The 20,988-nt window shown below is 43.3% G+C and overlaps 1 protein-coding gene across 3 annotated transcripts in view; it reads right to left on the reverse strand.

Moving 5' to 3' along the window:
• ANKS6 (ankyrin repeat and sterile alpha motif domain containing 6) overlaps positions 1–20,988 on the reverse strand; it is an 84,482-nt gene that overhangs the window by 38,046 nt on the left and 25,448 nt on the right. For all 3 annotated transcript variants that reach the window (XM_054019769.1, XM_054019770.1, XM_054019768.1), the window contains exons 8-11: positions 20,454–20,500; positions 18,910–19,113; positions 16,704–16,869; positions 12,238–12,410 (exon numbers count right to left, since the gene is read on the reverse strand). In XM_054019769.1, coding sequence (XP_053875744.1) covers positions 12,238–12,410; positions 16,704–16,869; positions 18,910–19,113; positions 20,454–20,500 — 590 coding nt within the window. The remainder of the gene's footprint in view (positions 1–12,237; positions 12,411–16,703; positions 16,870–18,909; positions 19,114–20,453; positions 20,501–20,988) is intronic.

Consider the following 20,988-nt stretch of genomic DNA (forward strand, 5'->3'; position numbering starts at 1 on the left):
CTTCAAGTGCATTGTCTGCATTTATCTAAATTAATTACATTCTCAGTGATTTATGCCCAGTTCTCTAATCCTTAGAGAAGGTTATTCTTCAATTGCTTTCCTTTCTGCGTGTCTTTTCTAATCTCTTCTAGTTTGATACTGCCTGCAAATTTGATCAACGTAAAATCACTACACCTCCTAGACTAGTCATTCTCAGGTTTGGGGCTGTGACCCTCAAGTTGGGCCATGAGTGGTTCTGTGACAGATACAGACTAACTTCATTTTTATAATATGTAAAACTGTCAGAGCCTTTTTTTCCAATCTAGAATGGTTACTTACCCTAAGTAGCTGAGGTTCTTCAAGATATTGACTCTGACAGTAGGGGCAAATGCACTTAATGTGTGCAACAGGGGAATCTTTTGAGAAGCAGTGTCAGTTGGGGCCACGCATGGGTCTTTCTCTCCTCGTTCTCCCATGTGAGGGAACATATGGTGGCGCGGCCGCAACCTTCCCTGAGTTTCCTCCTTGCAATTCAAAGCCCATGTTTGCTGAGGGCTTCAAAAGAGGAGAGTTGTGGATCCCACAATTCCAACAACTCTCAAAGAACTACAGTTACTATAGGGTAAAGTACCATTCTTTATTATTCCAGTGAATCAGTGAGGATCATACTGTAAATGGCTGGCAAGCAGTATCCTTGTCAGATGGTGGGACTGAGGAGTTTCAGCTTCATTAGTCAAATAGTAACGTCAGTACTGCTCCCCCAAACTTAGCAAATGACCTAGCATCTAAGTCCAATGCATAATGTTCAACAAGGTCAGTGGGTTACTCTACATCACTGCCTTGCAGATTTCAGATAGCAATACATTTCAGAAGCAGGTGGAGGATGTTGATTGAGCTCTGGTGGAGTGACCCTTCGCATTCAATAGGTCTAGACCAACCAGCTGGTAACAAAGCGAGATGCTCTGTATTATCAACACAGATATTCTTTGTGATGAGATGGTCTGACTTATGGAATGGCCGTCTATCCCCAGTGTGACAAAGTCAGGCCGGGCAGCTAGGAGAGAGTGGTGGAAGGCAGGTGTATCAGTGATAGAATGGTAAAGGCCCTTTTCCCTATGAACTGGAAAGAGAATAGCTCAGGTCAGCTAGGGACACCTGAGTCCAATGAATGGCTGCCTGTGACATTTAAAATCCCCTCTTTCTTGTGAGAGAGAAAGAGGAGAGACAAGCTGCAGCAAGGGTAGTAGCAGCAGAGAGAAAAGGCTTCTCCTGGGTGGAAGGCTGCTCTCCTCCCTGTAAGAGCAGCAACCAAGCTAACTGCTGTGTGGGGAACAACTGGCACCCAGAAGCCAGTATAACAGGGCAACAGCCTAGAGGGAGGCAGGGAAAGGCATTCCCTTTTTGTGTTATGAATTTGGTTTTTTTGTTTGGCTGAAGAGTACTGCTTGGGCCTGCCCTGAGACCCAACTTGTAAGTATCAGAAAATAACAACCCCCATGAGGAATAAAAACTTTCTGGAGTGGGACTGATTTACACCAGGTCCCCCCATAGGCAGAGGGGAAATGCTGAGCACGATGAGTGAAGGAGATGCCTCGCTACACCAGAAGTAACCGGGGAAGCATCTGAACAGCATGGTCCCATTGATGTAATAGACTAGGGACCGAATGGCTAGGTAGCAGTTCTGCAGAAAAGGACCTAGGGGTCACAGTGGACGAGAAGCTGGATATGAGTCAACAGTGTGCTCTTGTTGCCAAGAAGGCTAACGGCATTTTGGGCTGTATAAGTAGGGGCATTGCCAGCAGATCAAGGAACGTGATTGTTTCCCTTTATTCGACATTGGTGAGGCCTCATCTGGAATACTGTGTCCAGTTTTGGGCCCCACACTACAAGAAGGATGTGGAAAAATTGGAAAGAGTCCAGTGGAGGGCAACAAAAATGATTAGGGGTCTGGAGCACAGGACTTATGAGGAGAGGCTGAGGGAACTGGGATTGTTTAGTCTCCAGAAGAGAAGAATGAGAGGGGATTTGATAGCAGCCTTCAACTACCTGAAGGGGGGTTCCAAAGAGGATGGAGCTCGGCTGTTCTCAGTGGTGCCAGATGACAGAACAAGGAGCAATGGTCTCAAATTGCAGTGGGGGAGGTCCAGGTTGGATATTAGGAAACACTATTTCTCTAGGAGGGTGGTGAAGCACTGGAATGCGTTACCTAGGGAGGTGGTGAAGTCTCCTTCCTTGGAGGTTTTTAAGGCCTGGCTTGACAAAGCCCTGGCTGGGATGATTTAGTTGGGAATTGGTCCTGCTTTGAGCAGGGGGTTGGACTAGATGACCTTTTGAGGTCCCTTCCAACCCTGATATTCTATGATTCTATGATTCTATAGAGTAAGGCTCTGAAAACATCCAGAGTGTGTAACTTCTCTCCCAGTGTACAGTGAGGTTTCAGGAAGAAAACAGGTAAATCAATGTACAGAATCCCATCTCAATCAAAGACCACCATGGAGACAAACCTAGAATGTGGTTTTATCTTGTCCCTGTGAAAAGTCAAATGACTCTGGTGGCAGTAACTCTGAGGTTCATCCTGTGGGCCAGATGGACGTCTACGTGGACGTATATGTCCTGTAAGTCATAAGTCACAAACCAGTCCTTAGCCTTAAGGGATGGAATGATGGATGCTGTCACTCTTGAGAGTAGGTCAGCGTTCACTGCCTCTGTTGGGGCTGGTATTTATGGGGTTTGTGGTAGGGGCTGGGGTACAGATCCCAAGGGATCTTAGCTTGGCCCTTGAGTCCTTAAGTGAATGGCACACTTCATCAGTAAGGTTGCTGAAGAGCTCCAGAACGCTATCCCCTCTATACTCTATGGTGTATTGGACCTCTTTGGGGATACTAGACACTTCAAGCTCATATAATGGTTATGGCCATGACTACTGATCTGGCAGCTGCACTGGATGCATTCATAGCCACTTGCAATGCTGTTCTAATGAACTTCTGGCCCTCTTTTATAATCTCCTTCATATAATCTCCTATATACTCCTGTGGGAACTTGGATAGGAAGGGAGTCACTTCCACCCATGTGAGAAAGTTATACTTTTCAAACAGAGCCTGATAGTTCACCATGTGAAGTTGTAATGAGGTCAAGGAGTATGCCTTGTGTCCGAAGAAGTCCAGTTTCTTAGTGTCCTTGTCCTTCAGAATGCCCTTTCTAGATCTGGACTTCTCTTGCACTGCCAACACCACCAGGGACCCCAGGTATGGATGTGTATAGAAGTATTCAAAGCCCTATTGTGATATTTGATATTCTTTTCCACCTGTTTGGATGTGGCAGAAAGTCTGCCGAAGTCCCTTCACCAGCTTGAATATACCCTTGCTGAGGGAAAGGGTGATATTGACCAGTGTCATAGAGTTTAAGATGTCAATGAGCTTGTGGGACTTTTCCTGTATCACTGTGGTTTCAATGCCCAGGGTCTCTATGGTCAGGGGATCATGGAATACCCTGAAATCATCAGCCACTGAAGTGGACACCAGTGTCACTGCCTTGTCTGACTCCTTGTGTAAGGTTTAGGGTTCCTGTAGTCCCTCTGTTGTTGGTTACGGTTGATCCCAGACTCACTCTGGTGTAGGAGGCCTCATTAACAATACCACTAGTGAGTGAGAACTTCTTCACTTTTTTGAAGGGTGGAAAGGGGATCTCCTCCAGGACATGTCTGACAATCATTCCCAGTAAGACCAAAATGGCCAGGGTGGCATATTATATGGATACTGGTCCGGCTGCAGTTGGTCAGTCTACTGCCATTCACATCTGGCTTGAGGCAGAGCCTTAACCTCTGGTCTCCTTCTGGGGTCACTTCCTGATTCCATATTTGACGCTGGCAAAAATTAATATCTTGACAAAGGGAATGAGGAATATAACTCCTCAAACGGTGGTGTTGTGGGAAGTACAGCCCCAGTACCGATGATGTTTGTGTCACCAGGGTCTCAATGTGTAGCAGGCCTCGGGAGGTGATGTTGATTCCTCCAGTGTCATGAATCTTGAGGCTGTGATTGACTTGGTCACTGGTCCCAATGTCATCTTCAGTGTCATCACTCCTGCACAGCACTTGTGGTCTGGCCTGCATCCCCTGCCCTGAGAGTGGTAAAATACTTTGAGTAGTTTTGTTTGGGATGCTTCCTTCAGGAAGAACCAGCCTGATGTTTGGAGCAATCTTTATATTATGTACTGGCTTGTCTCTTGGGTGATACAGGCTGAAGTGTGGAGAGGGATAGCTCAGTGGTTTGAGCATTGGTCTGCTAAACCCAGGGTTGTGAGTTCAATCCTTGAGGGGGCCGCTTACGGATCTGGGGCAAAAATCTGTCTTGAGCTTTTGCGAACAGGGGCTGCTAACAGGGAGTTTCGCAAGAGAGTTCTCCAGGTGAAGGAGGAGCAAATATAGGACCCTTGGGGTAAGTGACTGTGTGTTTGTCTGTGTTTGGGGGTTACTTGCTGTGTGCTGAGCTTGTGTTTGTCAGTCTGTTTGTTTGGTTGGTTGTTTGAAGGACCGTGTGCTGTGGCTGGCAGTTGGAAGCTGTGAGCTTCAAAGGAAGGTCTGAAGGCTAGAAGCCTCTGGTAATTGGCTGAGCCTTAATCAGTGGGCGGGGCATTCACCCAGGCCAGGGCTTTATAAAGCAGCGCACAAGCGACCAGGGAGCTTTTGCGACCAGGGGCTGCTAACAGGGAGTTTTGCAAGGGAGTTAGGAAGGGAGCGCGGGTCCCTTGCCGGTTCTATCTTAAACCCTTTATTCCCCTTAAAACCTATAGCCCAAACTACATTCAAAACTTCTTGCTTTAAACAACCCCTTCATTAACTAGGAGAAAATGCAGGCAGAAGCCCAGCTGCAGAGTGGGGGCTATCCAGTTTATTGCACTGAGTGTAGCATGTATGATTACCTGTCCCGTGGGCGGGTGGCGTATGTGTGCATTCGGTGCAAGGAGCTCCTGGCCCTCAGAGACCACTTACGGACTCTGGAGGCAAGGGTGGCGGAACTGGAGGAGCTAAGGGAGGCAGAGAGGTATGTTGATGAGGCTTTCCGGGACACTGTAGAATTGTCCCACCTCCGGTCTGACAGCCCCTGCGCTGTTGAGGAGGATGAAAGGCCCAGGGAATCAGAGCAGTCAACGGGAGCAGAGGGAAACCTTCCCATAGTTGGGACCCTCCTTCCAGACGGTGCTGGGGTTGCCTCTCGCACTGAGGTTACCTCTCCGGGGGAGGGAAGTCCAGTTGCTAGGAAAAGGCAGGTATTAGTATTGGGAGATTCGATCACTAGAAACGTAGATAGCTAGGTTTGTGATGACCAGGAGAACCGTATGGTGACTTGCCTGCCTGGTGCAAAGGTTGCGGATCTCTCGAGGCATCTAGACAGACTTATGTGTAGTGCTGGGAAGGAGCCGGTGGTCGTGGTACATGTAGGTACCAATGACATAGGGAAAGGTAGGAGAGATGTCCTGGAGGCCAAATTTAGGCTGCTAGGGAAGAGACTGAAATCCAGGACCTCTATGGTGGCATTCTCAGAAATGCTCCCAGTTCCACACACAGGTAGGCAGGCAGAGCTTCAGAGTCTCAATGCGTGGATGAGACAATGGTGTAGAGAGGAGAGGTTTACATTCATTAGGAACTGGGGAAACTTCTGGAATGGGGAGAGCCTATACAGGAAGGATGGGCTCCACCTAAACCAAAGTGGAACTAGACTGCTGGCACTAAACATTAAAAAGGTTGTAGAGCGGTTTTTAAACTAGGAGATGGGGGAAAGCCGACTGCTGCAGAGGAGCATGTGGCTCAGACAGAGACTTCTCTTAGGGGAGAGTCTAATGATAGAGAATCTCCAGGTTATAGTCAGGAGCAGAGGATGGAAGAGGATAAAGTAGGGGCCAGATCAGATGATAAACATTCACATAAAAAAGAATCTGATACATCAGAAAAGGGCAGACAAATAAACAGTGACAAGTTTTTAAAGTGCTTGTACACAAATGCTAGAAGTCTAAATAATAAGATGGGTGAACTAGAGTGCCTTGTGATAAAGGAGGATATTGATATAATAGGCATCACAGAAACCTGGTGGACTGAGAGTAATCAATGGGACACAATCATTCCGGAGTACAAAATATATCGGAAGGACAGAACAGGTCGTGCCGGGGGGGGAGTGGCACTATATGTGAAAGAAAATGTACAGTCAAATGAAGTAAAAATCTTAAGCGAATCCGCATGTTCCATAGAATCTCTATGGATAGAAATTTCATGCTCTAATAAGAATATAACATTAGGGATCTATTATTGACCACCTGACCAGGACGGTGATAGTGATGATGAAATGCTAAGGGAAATTAGAGAGGCTATCAAAATTAAGAACTCAATAATAGTGGGGGATTTCAATTATCCCCATATTGATTGGGAACATTTCACTTCAGGACGAAATGCAGAGATAAAATTTCTTGATACTTTAAATGACTGCTTCATGGAGCAGCTGGTACGGGAACCCACAAGGGGAGAGGCAACTCTAGATTTAGTCCTGAGTGGAGCGCAGGAGCTGGTCCAAGAGGTAACTATAGCAGGACTGCTTGGAAATAGTGACCATAATACAATAGCGTTCAACATCCCTGTGGTGGGAAGACCATCTCAACAGCCCAACACTGGCATTTAATTTCAAAAGGGGGAACTATGCAAAATGAGGGGGTTAGTTAAACAGAAGTTAAAAGGTACAGTGACTGAAGTGAAATCCCTGCAAGCTGCATGGGCGCTTTTTAAAGACACCATAATAGAGGCCCAACTTCAATGTATACCCCAAATTAAGAAACACGGTAAAAGAACTAAAAGAGAGCCACCGTGGCTTAACAACCATGTAAAAGAAGCAGTGAGAAATAAAAAGACTTCCTTTAAAAAGTGGAAGTCAAATCTTAGTGACACAAATAGAAAGGAGCATAAACGCTGCCAAATTAAGTGGAAGAATGTAATAAGAAAAGCCAAAGAGGAGTTTGAAGAACGGCTAGCCAAAAACTCCAAAGGTAATAACAAAATGTTTTTTAAGTACATCAGAAGCAGGAAGCCTGCTAAACAACCAGTAGGGCCCCTGGATGATTGAGATACAAAAGGAGCGCTTAAAGACGATAAAGTCATTGCGGAGAAACTAAATGGATTCTTTGCTTCAGCCTTCACGGCTGAGGATGTTAGGGAGATTCCCAAACCTGAGCTGGCTTTTGTAGGTGACAAATCTGAGGAACTGTCACGGATTGAAGTGTCACGAGAGGAGGTTTTGGAATTAATTGATAAACTTAACATTAACAAGTCACCGGGACCAGATGGCATTCACCCAAGAGTTCTGAAAGAACTCAAATGTGAAGTTGCGGAACTGTTAACTAAGGTTTGTAACCTGTCCTTTAAATCGGCTTCCGTACCCAATGACTGGAAGTTAGCTAATGTAACGCCAATATTTAAAAAGGGCTCTAGCAGTGATCCCGGCAATTACAGACCGGTAAGTCTAACGTCTGTACCGGGCAAATTAGTCGAAACAATAGTTAAGAATAAAATTGTCCGACACATAGAAAAACATAAATTGTTGAGCAATAGTCAACATGGTTTCTGTAAAGGGAAATCGTATGTTACTAATCTATTAGAATTCTTTGAAGGGGTCAACAAACATGTGGACAAGGGGGATCCAGTGGACATAGTGTACTTAGATTTCCAGAAAGCCTTTGACAAGGTCCCTCACCAAAGGCTCTTATGTAAATTAAGCTGCCATGGGATAAAAGGGAAGGTCCTTTCATGGATTGAGAACTGGTTAAAAGAGAGGGAACAAAGGGTAGGAATAAATGGTAAATTCTCAGAATGGAGAGGGGTAACTAGTGGTGTTCCCCAAGGGTCAGTCCTCGGACCGATCCTATTCAACTTATTCATATATGATCTGGAGAAAGGGGTAAACAGTGAGGTGGCAATGCTTGCAGATGATACTAAACTGCTCAAGATAGTTAAGACCAAAGCAGACTGTGAAGAACTTCAAAAAGATCTCACAAAACTAACTGATTGGGCAACAAAATGGCAAATGAAATTTAATGTGAATAAATGTAAAGTAATGCACATTGGAAAAAATAACCCCAACTATACATACAATATGATGGGGGCTAATTTAGCTACAACAAGTCAGGAAAAAGATCTTGGAGTCATCGTGGATAATTCTCTGAAAATGTCCACGCAGTGTGCAGAGGTGGTCAAAAAAGCAAACAGGATGTTAGGAATCATTAAAAAGGGGATAGAGAATAAGACTGAGAATATATTATTGCACTTATATAAATCAATGGTACGCCCTCATCTCGAATACTGCGTACAGATGTGGTCTCCTCATCTCAAAAAAGATATACTGGCACTAGAAAAGGTTCAGAAAAGGGCAACTAAAATGATTAAGGGTTTGGAACGGGTCCCATATGAGGAGAGATTAAAGAGGCTAGGACTCTTCAGCTTGGAAAAGAGGAGACTAAGGGGGGATATGATAGAGGTATATAAAATCATGAGTGATGTGGAGAAAGTGGATAAGGAAAAGTTATTTACTTATTCCCAAAATACAAGAAGTAGGGGTCATCAAATGAAATTAATAGGCAGCAGGTTTAAAACAAATACAAGGAAGTTCTTCTTCACGCAGCGCACAGTCAACTTGTGGAACTCCTTACCTGAGAAGGTTGTGAAGGCTAGGACTATAACAGAGTTTAAAAGAGAACTGGATAAATTCATGGTGGTTAAGTCCATTAATGGCTATTAGCCAGGACGGGTAAGGAATGGTGTCCCTAGCCTCTGTCTGTCAGAGGATGGAGATGGATGGCAGGAGAGAGATCACTTGATCATTGCCTGTTAGGTTCACTCCCTCTGGGGCACCTGGCATTGGCCACTGTCGGTAGACAGGATACTGGGCTAGATGGACCTTTGGTCTGACCCGGTACGGCCTTTCTTATGTTCTTATGTGGGGAGCTTAGGTGCTGGATCCACTGGTACCAGGGTTGATGCCAAGGTTGCCAGTGTTGAGATTGCTGGTATGAAGGTTGGTGGAATTGAGGCCATTGGCAGGGGTAGCCAGTGACAGTGTTCTCAGCACCTTCTTGGATGTCTTCTTCTCACTACGGGATCCCAGAGCATGGTGCCTGCTTGAGGGGGCACCAAGTGACTTCCTCAGTTCTGGCTTTGCAGTTACTGCCTCCGGATCCAAAGGGACCCTCTTTGTCTCAAGCTATAACTTTTGGAGAAATCCAACGTCCCTTGACTTACGGGTCCTCAAGGAGACAGACCAGCAAACCAAGCATCAGTGCCAGGCTTAAGAGGCATCAAGAGTGTCCACCAGTCTGGGGGATGAGGCCATAGTAGGATGGACAAGGTTTGAATCCAAACAGTTTAGAGTCCAGAAGGTGGTTGGTGCAAAATGCCTCACCCCACTGGACAAGGAGGTAGTTGGATTAATTTAGATTTATTTTTTAATGCCAATAGCAGTGAAATATAGATAGGGCCCTACCAAATTCACAATTTTGGTCAATTTCATGATCATAGGATTTTAAAAAATAGTAAATTTCATGATTTTATATATTTAAATCTAAAATTTCACTGTTGTAACTGTAGGGGGTCCTAACCCAAAATAAGGTTGTGGGAAGGTCACAAGGTTATTGTAGAGGGGTCGTAGTACTGCCACCCTTACAGCTGGTGGTGGCGCTGCCTTCAGAGCTGGGCCACTGGAGAGCAGTGGGCTGCTGGCCAGGAGCCCAGCTCTGAAGGCAGCACCATTGCCAGCAGCAGCGCAGAAGTAAGGATAGCATGGTATAGTATTGCCATCCTTACTTCTGTGCTGCTGCCTTCAGAGCTGGGCCATTGGCTGCCAGCAGCAGTCACTCTCCAGCCACCCAGCTGTGAAGGTAGTGGCAAAGAAGGGTGGCATGGTATGGTATTGCCACCCTTACTTCTTCACTGCTTCTGGCGGGGCACTGCCTTCAGAGCTGGGTGCCTGGCCAGCAGCTGCTGTTCTCTGGCCACCCAGATCTGAAGGCAGTGCAGAAGTAATGGTGGCAATATGGCGACTCCCGTACAGTAAACTTGCAATCCCCTCCTCCCCCCACAACCTCCTTTGGGGTCGCAACCCCCAGTTTGAGAAACGCTTATCTCCCCCAATGAAATCTGAATAGTATAGGGTAAAAGTACCCAAAAGACCAGATTTCACGGCAGAGACTAGATTTCACAGTCCGTGACACGTTTTTCACAGCCATGAATTTGGTAGGACCCTAAGTATAGATTAAGGGGGAGGACAGTGTTCTTCTCATGGTAGATTTGAGAATAAAACAAAGGTTATAAAGCTCTGAACAGGGTAGTGGGTCAGACACTCACAGGATTCCTTGCTTGCTACTAAGAGGGAACTGAGGGAAGGTTGTGGCAGCTCCATCCTTTATGCCCTTGCACAAAAGCACAAGGAGGCACAGGGCGCATGCATGGCTTCGATGGACACTGCTATTCCATGGACTTGTGCGTGAGCCACATGTACACCTACATTGGGATCCTCATTGACACACTCTCAGAGAACTATGAGACATATGATTGCCAAACAATGTTACAGATATTATTCCAGTTACACAAATCACAAATGCAGTCCTGTTCCTATTACAGTTTTTTTGGCCTTTTTAGATGAAACGGCATAAAAGATTCTCATTTATACAATCACAGAAGAAAAAAATTAGTGGTTTGGGGGTAGCAGAGGAGAAGTTGAGAAACCTTCCTCTAGATCAATTATAATAATATTAATACAATACTGAATGCTAAAGTAATCCCTGCAAAAGGACGTACATATTCTCTCTCTCTCTCTCTGCGCGAATGGTATATCAGTCAATTTGTATCCATTCCCCAGTATTTATTGCAAAAAAAATTCTAATTTTTCAATTAGATTCTCAGGCAGGACCACATCAAAAACTTTACCAAAATCTGAATACTGGGCCTGATCCTGATCACAGACTGGTGTAAATTAAGAAAAACTGTCTTGAAGTCACTAAAGTAAAAGCAATGTGAAACAATTATAACAAGATCACCGGACATAATAGGGTTTAATCTGAATTCCCTCTTTTCACCAAGGCCCCTATTCAGTAAGGTATATCAGCAGTCCCACCGATGTGTTTAAATTTTGGTATGTGCTTAAGTAGCTTGCTGAATTGGGGCTCTGACTTGTGATAGTATTGCAAAAGATCATCAGAATTGTCTGCCACAATTAGCTGTTTATGAACCTTGAGCTTCAGCTGGTCATTTTCCAAGTGTTTACAAATAAATTTCTTCATGAAGCTAAAGCTTAAAATTATATCACTCTGCTTCCCCAGAAAAATGTTTGGGTTATCTCTTGCTTATTACACCAGCTTTTTTCTCTGGCTTCAGTTCAGGAGAGCACTCACACATGTTTTTAAGTCCCACTGGCTTCAAAATTAAAGTTAAGCATATGCTTAAGTATTTTGCCAAATTGGAGCCTTAATTCTTGGAAAGGGCATATTAATTAATTAATTGAGATAGGATATATCTCCTAGAACTGGAAGGGACCTTGAAAAGTCATTGAGTCCAGCCCCCTGCCTTCACTAGCAGGACCAAGTACTGATTTTGCCCCAGTTCCCTGGGTGGCCCCCTCAAGGATTGAACTCACAACCCTGGGTTTAGCAGGCCAATGCTCAAACCACTGTGCTATCCCTCCTCCCCATATACTTCACTGCAGCTGCATATCCCATCTTGTGTTACTGTCTTTGTTACAGAGAAAGGATGCCAACATTGCTATTTATTTATTTTTAAATTTCCAGGAAAATGCTGCCTCCTAACCCCCTTTCGTGCATATTCAAGTCTGATTGTGAAAACTTTAAAACTTCGTTCCAAAGAATTAGTTGCTCAGCAGAGTCAGATTTAGGTGGCTTTGCATGCTAAGCAGGCACATGTCAGGCTGACGGTTATTTTCAGGAAATGTATTAAAGTCTGGGCTGTGATTACATTTATTTAAAATGAACCAAGCAGAAAATAAATAAAAACTTCCCTTTATTTTTGCCTGCCTTTGCACAGATTTGTTACTAAGGGAAAGTTTGGTGGAACTGACATGTTTCTACCAGCGTGTTGGACATTCACACATTTTAGTCCATTATATGTTGTGTAATTGTGTTTCCTACCACACATGACTAAGGCATGTTTCATTCACTGCTTTGTTAAGTGTTAGCTATTTTAGCAACAGGAAAGCTTAAAACTCATATATATACCTTTGCAATATGTCCATTGCCAGCTATCTGAGTGTACTGCTGCAGTTCAGGAAGCGTGGATGAAGCAGCTGTGTGGATTGAGCTATATTGCTGGCTGGGTTTCTGTTCAGGTAAGCCTGCTGCTTTTTTCCTTTGAGCAGCAATTTGAGACAAAACACTATCTGCACTGCCACCTGAGGAGGAACCATAAATTAAAAAAAAAAAAAAAAAAGTTAGGTCCAAACAAGCAACATATTAAATAAATTGATATCATTTAAAAAAAATAGATTAGTCCCTAGCCCAACTCCTCTGCCACCCTACACCCTCCAAAAAACCTCAGTGCATGAACAAAAATCTCTCCACAGCAGTGCTGGTAGTCCTTGTAGGAGTTACTGTTTCTTCAGGAGGAAGAGTTAGGCTCCCAGGAAGACCTCATGTCTTTCTTGGATTGGCCTGTGGGGGGCAGGAAAGTAGAAGCAAACAAGCAAGAATGGGAAAATCCACTAAATCCCTGGTCTCAGTGCAAGAATTTCCCACCGTTGCCGGGGAGTGGGAAAGAGAGTTGCAGATACTTTGAAGGCAGCATAGACTTGATAAATGAGTACAGATGTTCCTAAATTCTAATCTTGGCTCTGCTACTGATTCACTGAGTGGCCTTGGGCAATTAACTTCAACCTTCTGTCTCAGTTTCCCCATTTGTAAAATGAGGACAATAATACTTACCCACCACCTCATTTATCTATTAATCTCTGTACAGTGCTTTGAATGCATGAAGCACAATATAAATGGTAAGCGTTATTATCTGAAACTGTTCACCTGTCCACTTATTAATCTACTGGTCCCCAAATCCTGCAGTAGCCCTTAGCGTATCAGGTGTAGCAGAAGCAAAACATATGGGGAGGCAGCCACCACCTTTGGGAAGTATCAAGACAGTGGCAGTTGCCTGTTTTGCCACAGTGCAAGTGAACAGACACCAGGAGAGGGAAAATACTTGAAAGGCTGACAAATGAGGGGAAAGATAAAGCCAGCAAAGACTATCTAAAGCGCTGGAAACAGAAGGCTGAGGGCTGCTCTCCAGGCTTCCAAGAAAGCGGCAAAGAAAAGACTAAAAGGCTGGATGTGGGGGGTCAGCCTATGTGTATCCTTCCATTACTCTTTGTCTCCAGGTTTCGCTAGCTGTTTTGTAATTCCAGCAGGACAGGAGAAGAGGGGGATGCCTGACCAATGAAATTTAACATTTTTCGATTATTTTTATCCAAACTCAAACTTTTTTCTAATTATACATTTCACAGGATCCAGGTACTAATTCCAGGTTTATGCACTGCTAACAGAGATGGGTTTGCCCTCTGGACAAAGGGTGTCAAGCATTATAACCATCTTTGAAAATGCTGCCTGGGTTGAGAAGAGCAAGGCTGAAGTGTTTAGTGACACACTAGTAGTCATGCTGGTCTTACTATTACTTGTAGTGCCAAAAGGTCCCAGTCAGAACTGGGGCATACTGGGGTTGTGTTTCTCTCTCTGGTGTCAGGTGTGTGCCTGCTGCCTCATTTCCCCCACTGGAGACTGTCTTCCTGGATTAATAAGATGATCTGGTTCTCTGGCCCAACAGTCAAAGTAAAAATTCTCTCCTTCCAGGGTAAATAAGTCCAAACACACAAAAATAGGTGTTTTAGGCTTCAGCAGTCCTTTCCCCCTCGCCAGCTATGTAGTCCTTCACCCTTTGACACAGGGGACCTCCTTCTCCCCTTCTATCAAGAGCTGACAATAATCTCCATTGCAGGGATCAGTCAGACTTTGCAATACTTCAGGCTTAACAGTCCTTTTTCTCCTCAATGCAGGAGCTTGCACATGACCTTTCTAGGAGGTGTCTTGTGCCCTCCATTTACTACAGGCCCCTACACCATGAGCAGCAATCTGCTCCAAACCCAAGACTGCCGTTCTCCATTATCGTCCTGTCCCTTACAATGCCTGTCTCTGGCCAGTTCTTGCTCAGGTCTCTTCAGCCAAGCCTCTCACAGGTTTTGTTTCTGTCTCCTTCACAGGGAATTGTGTCAGCCTTGATATATACACCAGATCCTGGAGAGTTTCCCTAATCAGCTGCTACTCTTCTTGAATCTCTCCCCCTACTGACAGCATGAAGCTCTTGATAGGATGCTTCTTCCTTCCCAGGGGCTTGCTCACTTTCAGTTAATGCTCCCTGGACTTGAAGTCCCATGATTCAGCACAAAATTAGGCACTGGTGAGAGATGGGCCTAAATTCTCCTTAAAGGACCGGCTTTCCCTGTAACAGGGTCTTACCGTGTGAGGGGCCCTATGAAGACATAGGGTGAAACTCTGGATCTATGAAAATTAGTGACAACATTTTCACTGGTTTTAACAGAACCAGAATTGAACCTGAAGAATTTCTTAATATGAAAAGATACAAATGAAGTGAGGAGAAAAGAGATGCATGTAAGCAAAATAATTGAGATGATGACAGAAACACATTTTTAGTTGCAAGTATTTCCTCAAATCCTACTGAGGGGCACTGCCTGCAGACAGGAAAACCACTCAGATGTTTCTGATGAACCCACCAGGTCGCTGGGCTTCTGAAACACATCCATGTTGTTTCTAACACTCTGCTGCTCCTGGTCTTCTCTTCCCCAAGGTGGGAGACCCTTTATAGGCCAGCCCCTTGGGGATCCTGTTGGTGGCGTCCAGGTAGGTATATGGGGGCCACGTTTGTGAGGCGATGCATCCTATTAAATCAACTGAACAGAGATCTACTGGAGTAGGGCTGCTAGACTTCCATCCATGCATTAGTTTTCTGGCTCAGCAGATTGGGTGGGAAGAGGTACAGCATAGGGAGAAGCCCATCTAATTCTCAGGTTATAATAAAATATGGGGAGTAGATGCTGCTGTCAGAAGAATTTGGGCAGCGGCAGTAACATTGCAGAGTTACAGAGGGTATCTTTCTTCCCACGGTTGGGGGTTTACACTGTAAACTCTTTGGGGCAGTGACCATCTTTTAATTTGTGTGCACTACCTAGCTTAATGGGGTCCCCAATCCTGATTGGGGCCTCTAGGTAGTACCCTAGTACAAATAATAAAATATATTTGGTAGATGAGGGGAAAACTCTAAAACAGTCCAAAATCTCCAGTGACCATCTGTTGTTGAATGCAAAAATCATAGCATCCCCCTAGTAAGGCTAGACTTTATCTGAACCAGCAACAGTTCATGAGGACCTGGGGTGGCTAATGCTTGATGCAATGGAGAAGGATTATTCAGCTCTTTTCCACCATGAGCTGAAATGGTTTCTCATCTATGTGTAGAATGAAAGGGGTGTTTCTATCCACCCTGGATCTGAAATCCCTAGCAATTCCCTCTTGGTGAAAAACACCTTTTACATTCAAGATGAAAATATATGGAAAAAAACCCCAGTCTACAGCTGCAATAATATAACCCCATTGAACTGGGGAGGAAAATGGCAGACAAAAGGAGTATTAATTTTATGGATTTCAAGAGGAGAAAGCAGTATTGCGATCATCCAGTCTGACCTCCTGCATAACAGTGGCCAAAGAATTTCACCTAGTGATACTTGCTAGTTAATGTAGCTCTTTTTGAGATAATCAGTAAAGAATCCTCAAGTGGCTCCAGACAGGTTCATGCCCTTGGGAGGACTGACAGGTGCCAGTAACCTCTGTTCTGTGTCAAAATATTACAAATATATTTCTTTATATTTAGAAAATGGGTTTAATCTTTAGATCCTTTCCAGTGATGTGTATCAAATACATTTCTCAGTGATATGATCTTTTGTTCTGTGTTTTGGGAACCTGTCACATGTTAAACTGCTACAACAGGTTTTGAAGTCAAAATCTTTTCTGGCATGTTAAAATTACCACAATTGCTTTATGAAATATGTATGTTCCTCCATAGACTTAACCCATACTTACACAATAAATATTCTTCAATTTCAGTAGCTTACATTATCCAATGTTATGCGATCTTGCTATGAAAGTCTCTGCCATAATATATACGAAAATGGGATAAAGCAGACATGTATTTTTAACAGGTTTTATGCCTGGAATGTCTTCTTTTGGATAGGCATGGCATGAATGCTGGTGATTTGATTTTTGTTTCTTTTAATTAAAAAAAATTCAACCAGAAAGAAGTGATAGGTGAAAAAAAGACTAAAATTCATGAAAGAAATATTAAGGTAGAAACACGTCCTTTAGGACAGCATACCCACTCCTGCAATCTAAGCTGTATGGATGTACCCCAATTAAAGTCACTGAGGTTCCTCAGATGCAGGGTCAGCTTCTGTGGTTCCAAATGCATGACTGGGCTCTTAGTCCCCTACTGTGACTGTCTGTGGTTCCTGTTCCAACAAAGTTAATGGCAATTTTGCAAGCACTTGTGTAATTTCTACCTTACCTGTAAATTTAGATTACCTAGCTGAATCTGTCTTAATGATTTTTATATATGAAATTTAAAAAAATATATCCACCTGATCTATTATGGAGTTCTCCACCATGTCTGTTAATTCCAGTGATGTTGTTGGATCCACCAGAAGAGTGTGGCGAGTGGTTGAAGTTGCTTGAATTTGAGGGAGAAGCAGGTCTTCTTGCAAAGGTTGGCAATTTGACCGGTCTAGTACCTTTGGTAACAGATGTCTAAAAGAGCAAGAAATATATACACCTTTTTTCATTTCTTTCTTGAAGAAATGGCAGATAAAGCTTTAAACACAATTTTACTTACCATAAAGGATAGACTTTCTCTGAGGATCAAAATCAGAAATGAATATGATTATTTTCTTGAACATTACAAAATCCTAATTCAACAAGGAATAAAGTAATAATATAAAAATAGTCCTCTTCCTCTGATTTTTGAATAAAAATGTCATCAGTATAACATGAGCAATACAAAGGCTCACAATCGGTACATAAAATCACATGTAAAATTTATCTAATACGAAGTCCTGCTCTAGTTTCCCCCATCTTATAAAAACACGCTTGGGCTCACTACCTGCTTCTCTCCCATCCCCTTGCCCCTCCATACTAACTAAACTACAACTACTGCTCTCTTCCGACTCCATTCTCAACCCTCTTTAATCCCACTTCAACCTTTTTTCATTCCACAGCAAGTGTTCTCACTAAAGGCTCTAATGATTTTCTGGCCAAATCCTAAAGCCTCTGGTTTTCACCCAGGTGGCCCGGGTTCAATTCCCAGTGTGGAAAGAGTGTAGAGCTTTTGGGGGGAGGGATAGCTCAGTGGTTTGAGCATTGGCCTGCTAAACCCAGGGATGTGAGTTCAATCCTTGAGGGGGCTACTTAGGGATCTAGGGCAAAATCAGTACTTGTTCCTGCTAGTGAAGGCAGGGGGCTGGTCTCAATGACCTTTCCAGTTCTAGGAAATAGGATATCTCCATTAATTTATTTATTTTATTTTAACTCCATCCACATCCTCCTTGAACTCTTTTACATCAACATCCACTCCTTGAAATTCCATCTTCCAGTGGCTTTTGCAGTTATGTCCTCTTATGGTGGTTCTCCTACCTGTCTGATTGCTCCTTCAGTCTCTGGTTTGGTGTGTCCTTCTCCACTCCTCTAGCCCTTGAGTGAATGCCTCCCCGACTCCATACTTGGCCTTCTTCTGCTTTGCTCTCTCCACAGATTATCCACTCATGCTGCTGTCATCTTTATGATGTCTGACTTACAGGTAACTGATTTGTTTTCTTTCAGTTCAGTTGTTTTTCCCCCCCTCTTTCCTTCTTGAACTCACTTCCAACTCAAAGTACCCCTGCTCCCCCCAGGAGGCTTACTTTGAGGACTAAACCATCTCACTTAGAATCTATGATCACCTCAGCAATTTGTGACAAACCCATCATAGAATATCAGGATTGGAAGGGACCTCAGGAGGTCATGTAGTCCAACCCCCTGCTCAAAGCAAGACCAATCCCCAGACAGATTTTTGCCCCCGATCCCTAAATGGCCCCCTCAAGGATTGAACTCACAACCCTGGGTTTAGCAGGCCAATGCTCAAACCACTGAGCTATCCCTCCCGCATTGGTAGAGATGCTGGGGAATGAACCCAGACCCTCATACATCTTAGTGCTGGAGCTTATTGTATTCAAGGAAAAGTGTGGCATGCAAGCTCTTACTCTACTTATGCTTCTCTTCTTAGGTCTGGTCTATACTACCCGCCTGAATCGGCGGGTAGAAATCGACCTCTCGGGGATCGATTTATCGCGTCCCGTCGGGACGCGACAATCGATCCCCGAATCGGCGCTCTAACTCCACCAGCGGAGGTGGTAGTAAGCGCCGCCGACAAAAAGCGGCAGAAGTCGATTTTGCCGCCGTCCTCACAACGGAGTAAGTCGGCTGCAATACGTCGAATTCAGCTACACTATTCACGTAGCTGAATTTGCGTATCTTAAATCGACTCCCCGCTGTAGTGTAGATGTACCCTTAGGGAAGTATATTCTTCCAGAGTAGCTGAGTTTACAGGGACAAACCATTCTAAAGATATGGAAATTTAAAAAAAACTTGCAATGGAAAATACATGATTCTACAAGTTCTTCTCACAGCTACATGTTGTAAGAATCCAAGAGGACCATCAGTCTGAGGGACAGCTATCAAACTATGTGTCTTATCAACCAAAATTTCCTGGAGGTAACAATATACAATATTTTGTTGTACAATGCATTCACTTACTATGTCAGAGTTTGCACTGCTGTTAAAATCATGTTTGATCCCGCGCTGTGGCAAGGCAGTCCTCATCTGTTCAGTCTTGCCATCTTTGTTCATTCGTGTTCGGTCAGAATTCCACAGCTCAAAACTTGAAGGAGGTAAGAAAGGAGGAATAACTGCTTTCAGTTTATCACTAGGTAGCCTAGTAAATGGAGCACCACTTCTTAACTGAGAAGAAAAAGAAATTACCTCTTTTTAGAAAGATTTATTTGACTCTAATTATATGCATTTAAAATAGGAAATGAAGCTATGTAGAGAATTGAAGACTTTTAATATACACTGTCAGAATAAAAGGATGGTGGGGGAGTAAGGGTATTTTAAACAGGCAAAAGAACAATTTAATCAAGACATAAACATATTTGAAGATATACAATACAGAATAACAAACAGAAGCAATGCAAATGACCATTAAAGCTGTGATCATAAACCCTGTGTATGTAATATACTGAACTTGGCTCCCTTAAATGGTGCAAGTTGCCCTGTTAAGTATAAATCTATTTCATTCCTTCCTTTGGGCCTAATCCTGGCTCCCAGTGAAGTCAACAGGAGTGTTAATTAGTCACTTCCAAATGATAAACAGGAGGAGTGACAAAATAAAAACTCTGTAGGTTCCCAGATGAGACCCTGGGAAAGAATGAACAATTGCTTACTCTGTCCCTTTGGGTTCTCCTGGAAAAGAATAAGAAGAAAAACTGAAGTTCTTTTCTACCCCAGTTCCCTCAGTCAACAACACATTGTCCCTCATATCAAATAAATAATTCTCTAAGATCTAATGAAATCAACATGGGTATTTTGACCTTTTACAATTGCCAAGAGGAGGTTATCAACTGAAGATAATGCAGTCTCTAGATTATAACAGAATCTGAAACTGGAGTATAACAAAGGAGAGGAGGAATCTATATTATACCTTTTTTGTAACTTTCTCCAAAAAGTGAAGGTTTTGAGATAGGTTAAAAATTGCTGAAAATGCATATTCATCATGAATTTTACTATAGTTTACCTTTTTATCTAACAGAACATATTCATTTATGTAAATGGTTGTGAAATAAGTCTGAGTTACATCCCCTACATTTCTTTGCCAAGACATCTCTCTTACACATTCAAATTCTTCCTTAAAACACAATACTTCATGTGGCTTTTCAGCAATAAACCAACTAACCAAGTGATCTCTTTTTAAGTTATTATTGACCATCAGAAGTCCATCCATCAACCAATGGATGGTACTTGCTATAAAAGTCAATATTTACCAAGAGTTACCAATCCATACCACCTGCAATATTGCAGTTATTTCCTGTTCTCACTAAAGAGAAAAAATACAGCAGTTTGGATTCAACTGTCGGGTGATCATCAGCAAATGCTATTTCTTTTACTAATGGGGACACTGTATCATTTGTATGATAATATGAGTGAACTGTGCTGCCTGTCTAATTTGGATTGTAAATATGATTGAGTGGGAGTTGCATGACGTTCTATTCAGTGTTAAGCACATTGACAGCACTGTAACATACCATGGTTGTCAATAATTCATCATCCTTTCCTGCTCTTGTGCATACACCTGAAAAACACATAAAGGATATTTAAAAACTCCAAATGCTTATTCCCAAGGATAACTTTGACAAATGTATTGTATGCCACAACAGTTTCACTCAGTAAATACAATGGCATAAATTTATCCCTCATGCAACTTCATTGACTTCCCTGGCAACGTACCCAAGATGAATTTGGGCCACTGCTGTTTTAATATTTTACATTATAAACTGCAGGGTTCAAACCCACTAACCCCCCTTTTTGTTCTATGACTAACAGGGATGTTAACAGGCCAGTTCACCTTGAATATTCCCTTAGAATATGTGCTAGCTACTTATGCTAAACCCAATGGCTCTCAACCTTTACAGATGACTGTACCCCTTTCAGGAGTCTGATTTTCCTTGCGTACCACCCCCAGGTTTCACCTCACTTAAAAACCAGTTGCTTACAAAATCAGACATAAAAATACAAAAGTGTCATAGCACACTATTACTGAAAAATTGCCGACTTTCTCAT

The sequence above is a fragment of the Malaclemys terrapin genome, chromosome 2 (assembly GCF_027887155.1).
Source record: "Malaclemys terrapin pileata isolate rMalTer1 chromosome 2, rMalTer1.hap1, whole genome shotgun sequence".
In the NCBI taxonomy this organism is placed as follows: domain Eukaryota; kingdom Metazoa; phylum Chordata; order Testudines; family Emydidae; genus Malaclemys; species Malaclemys terrapin.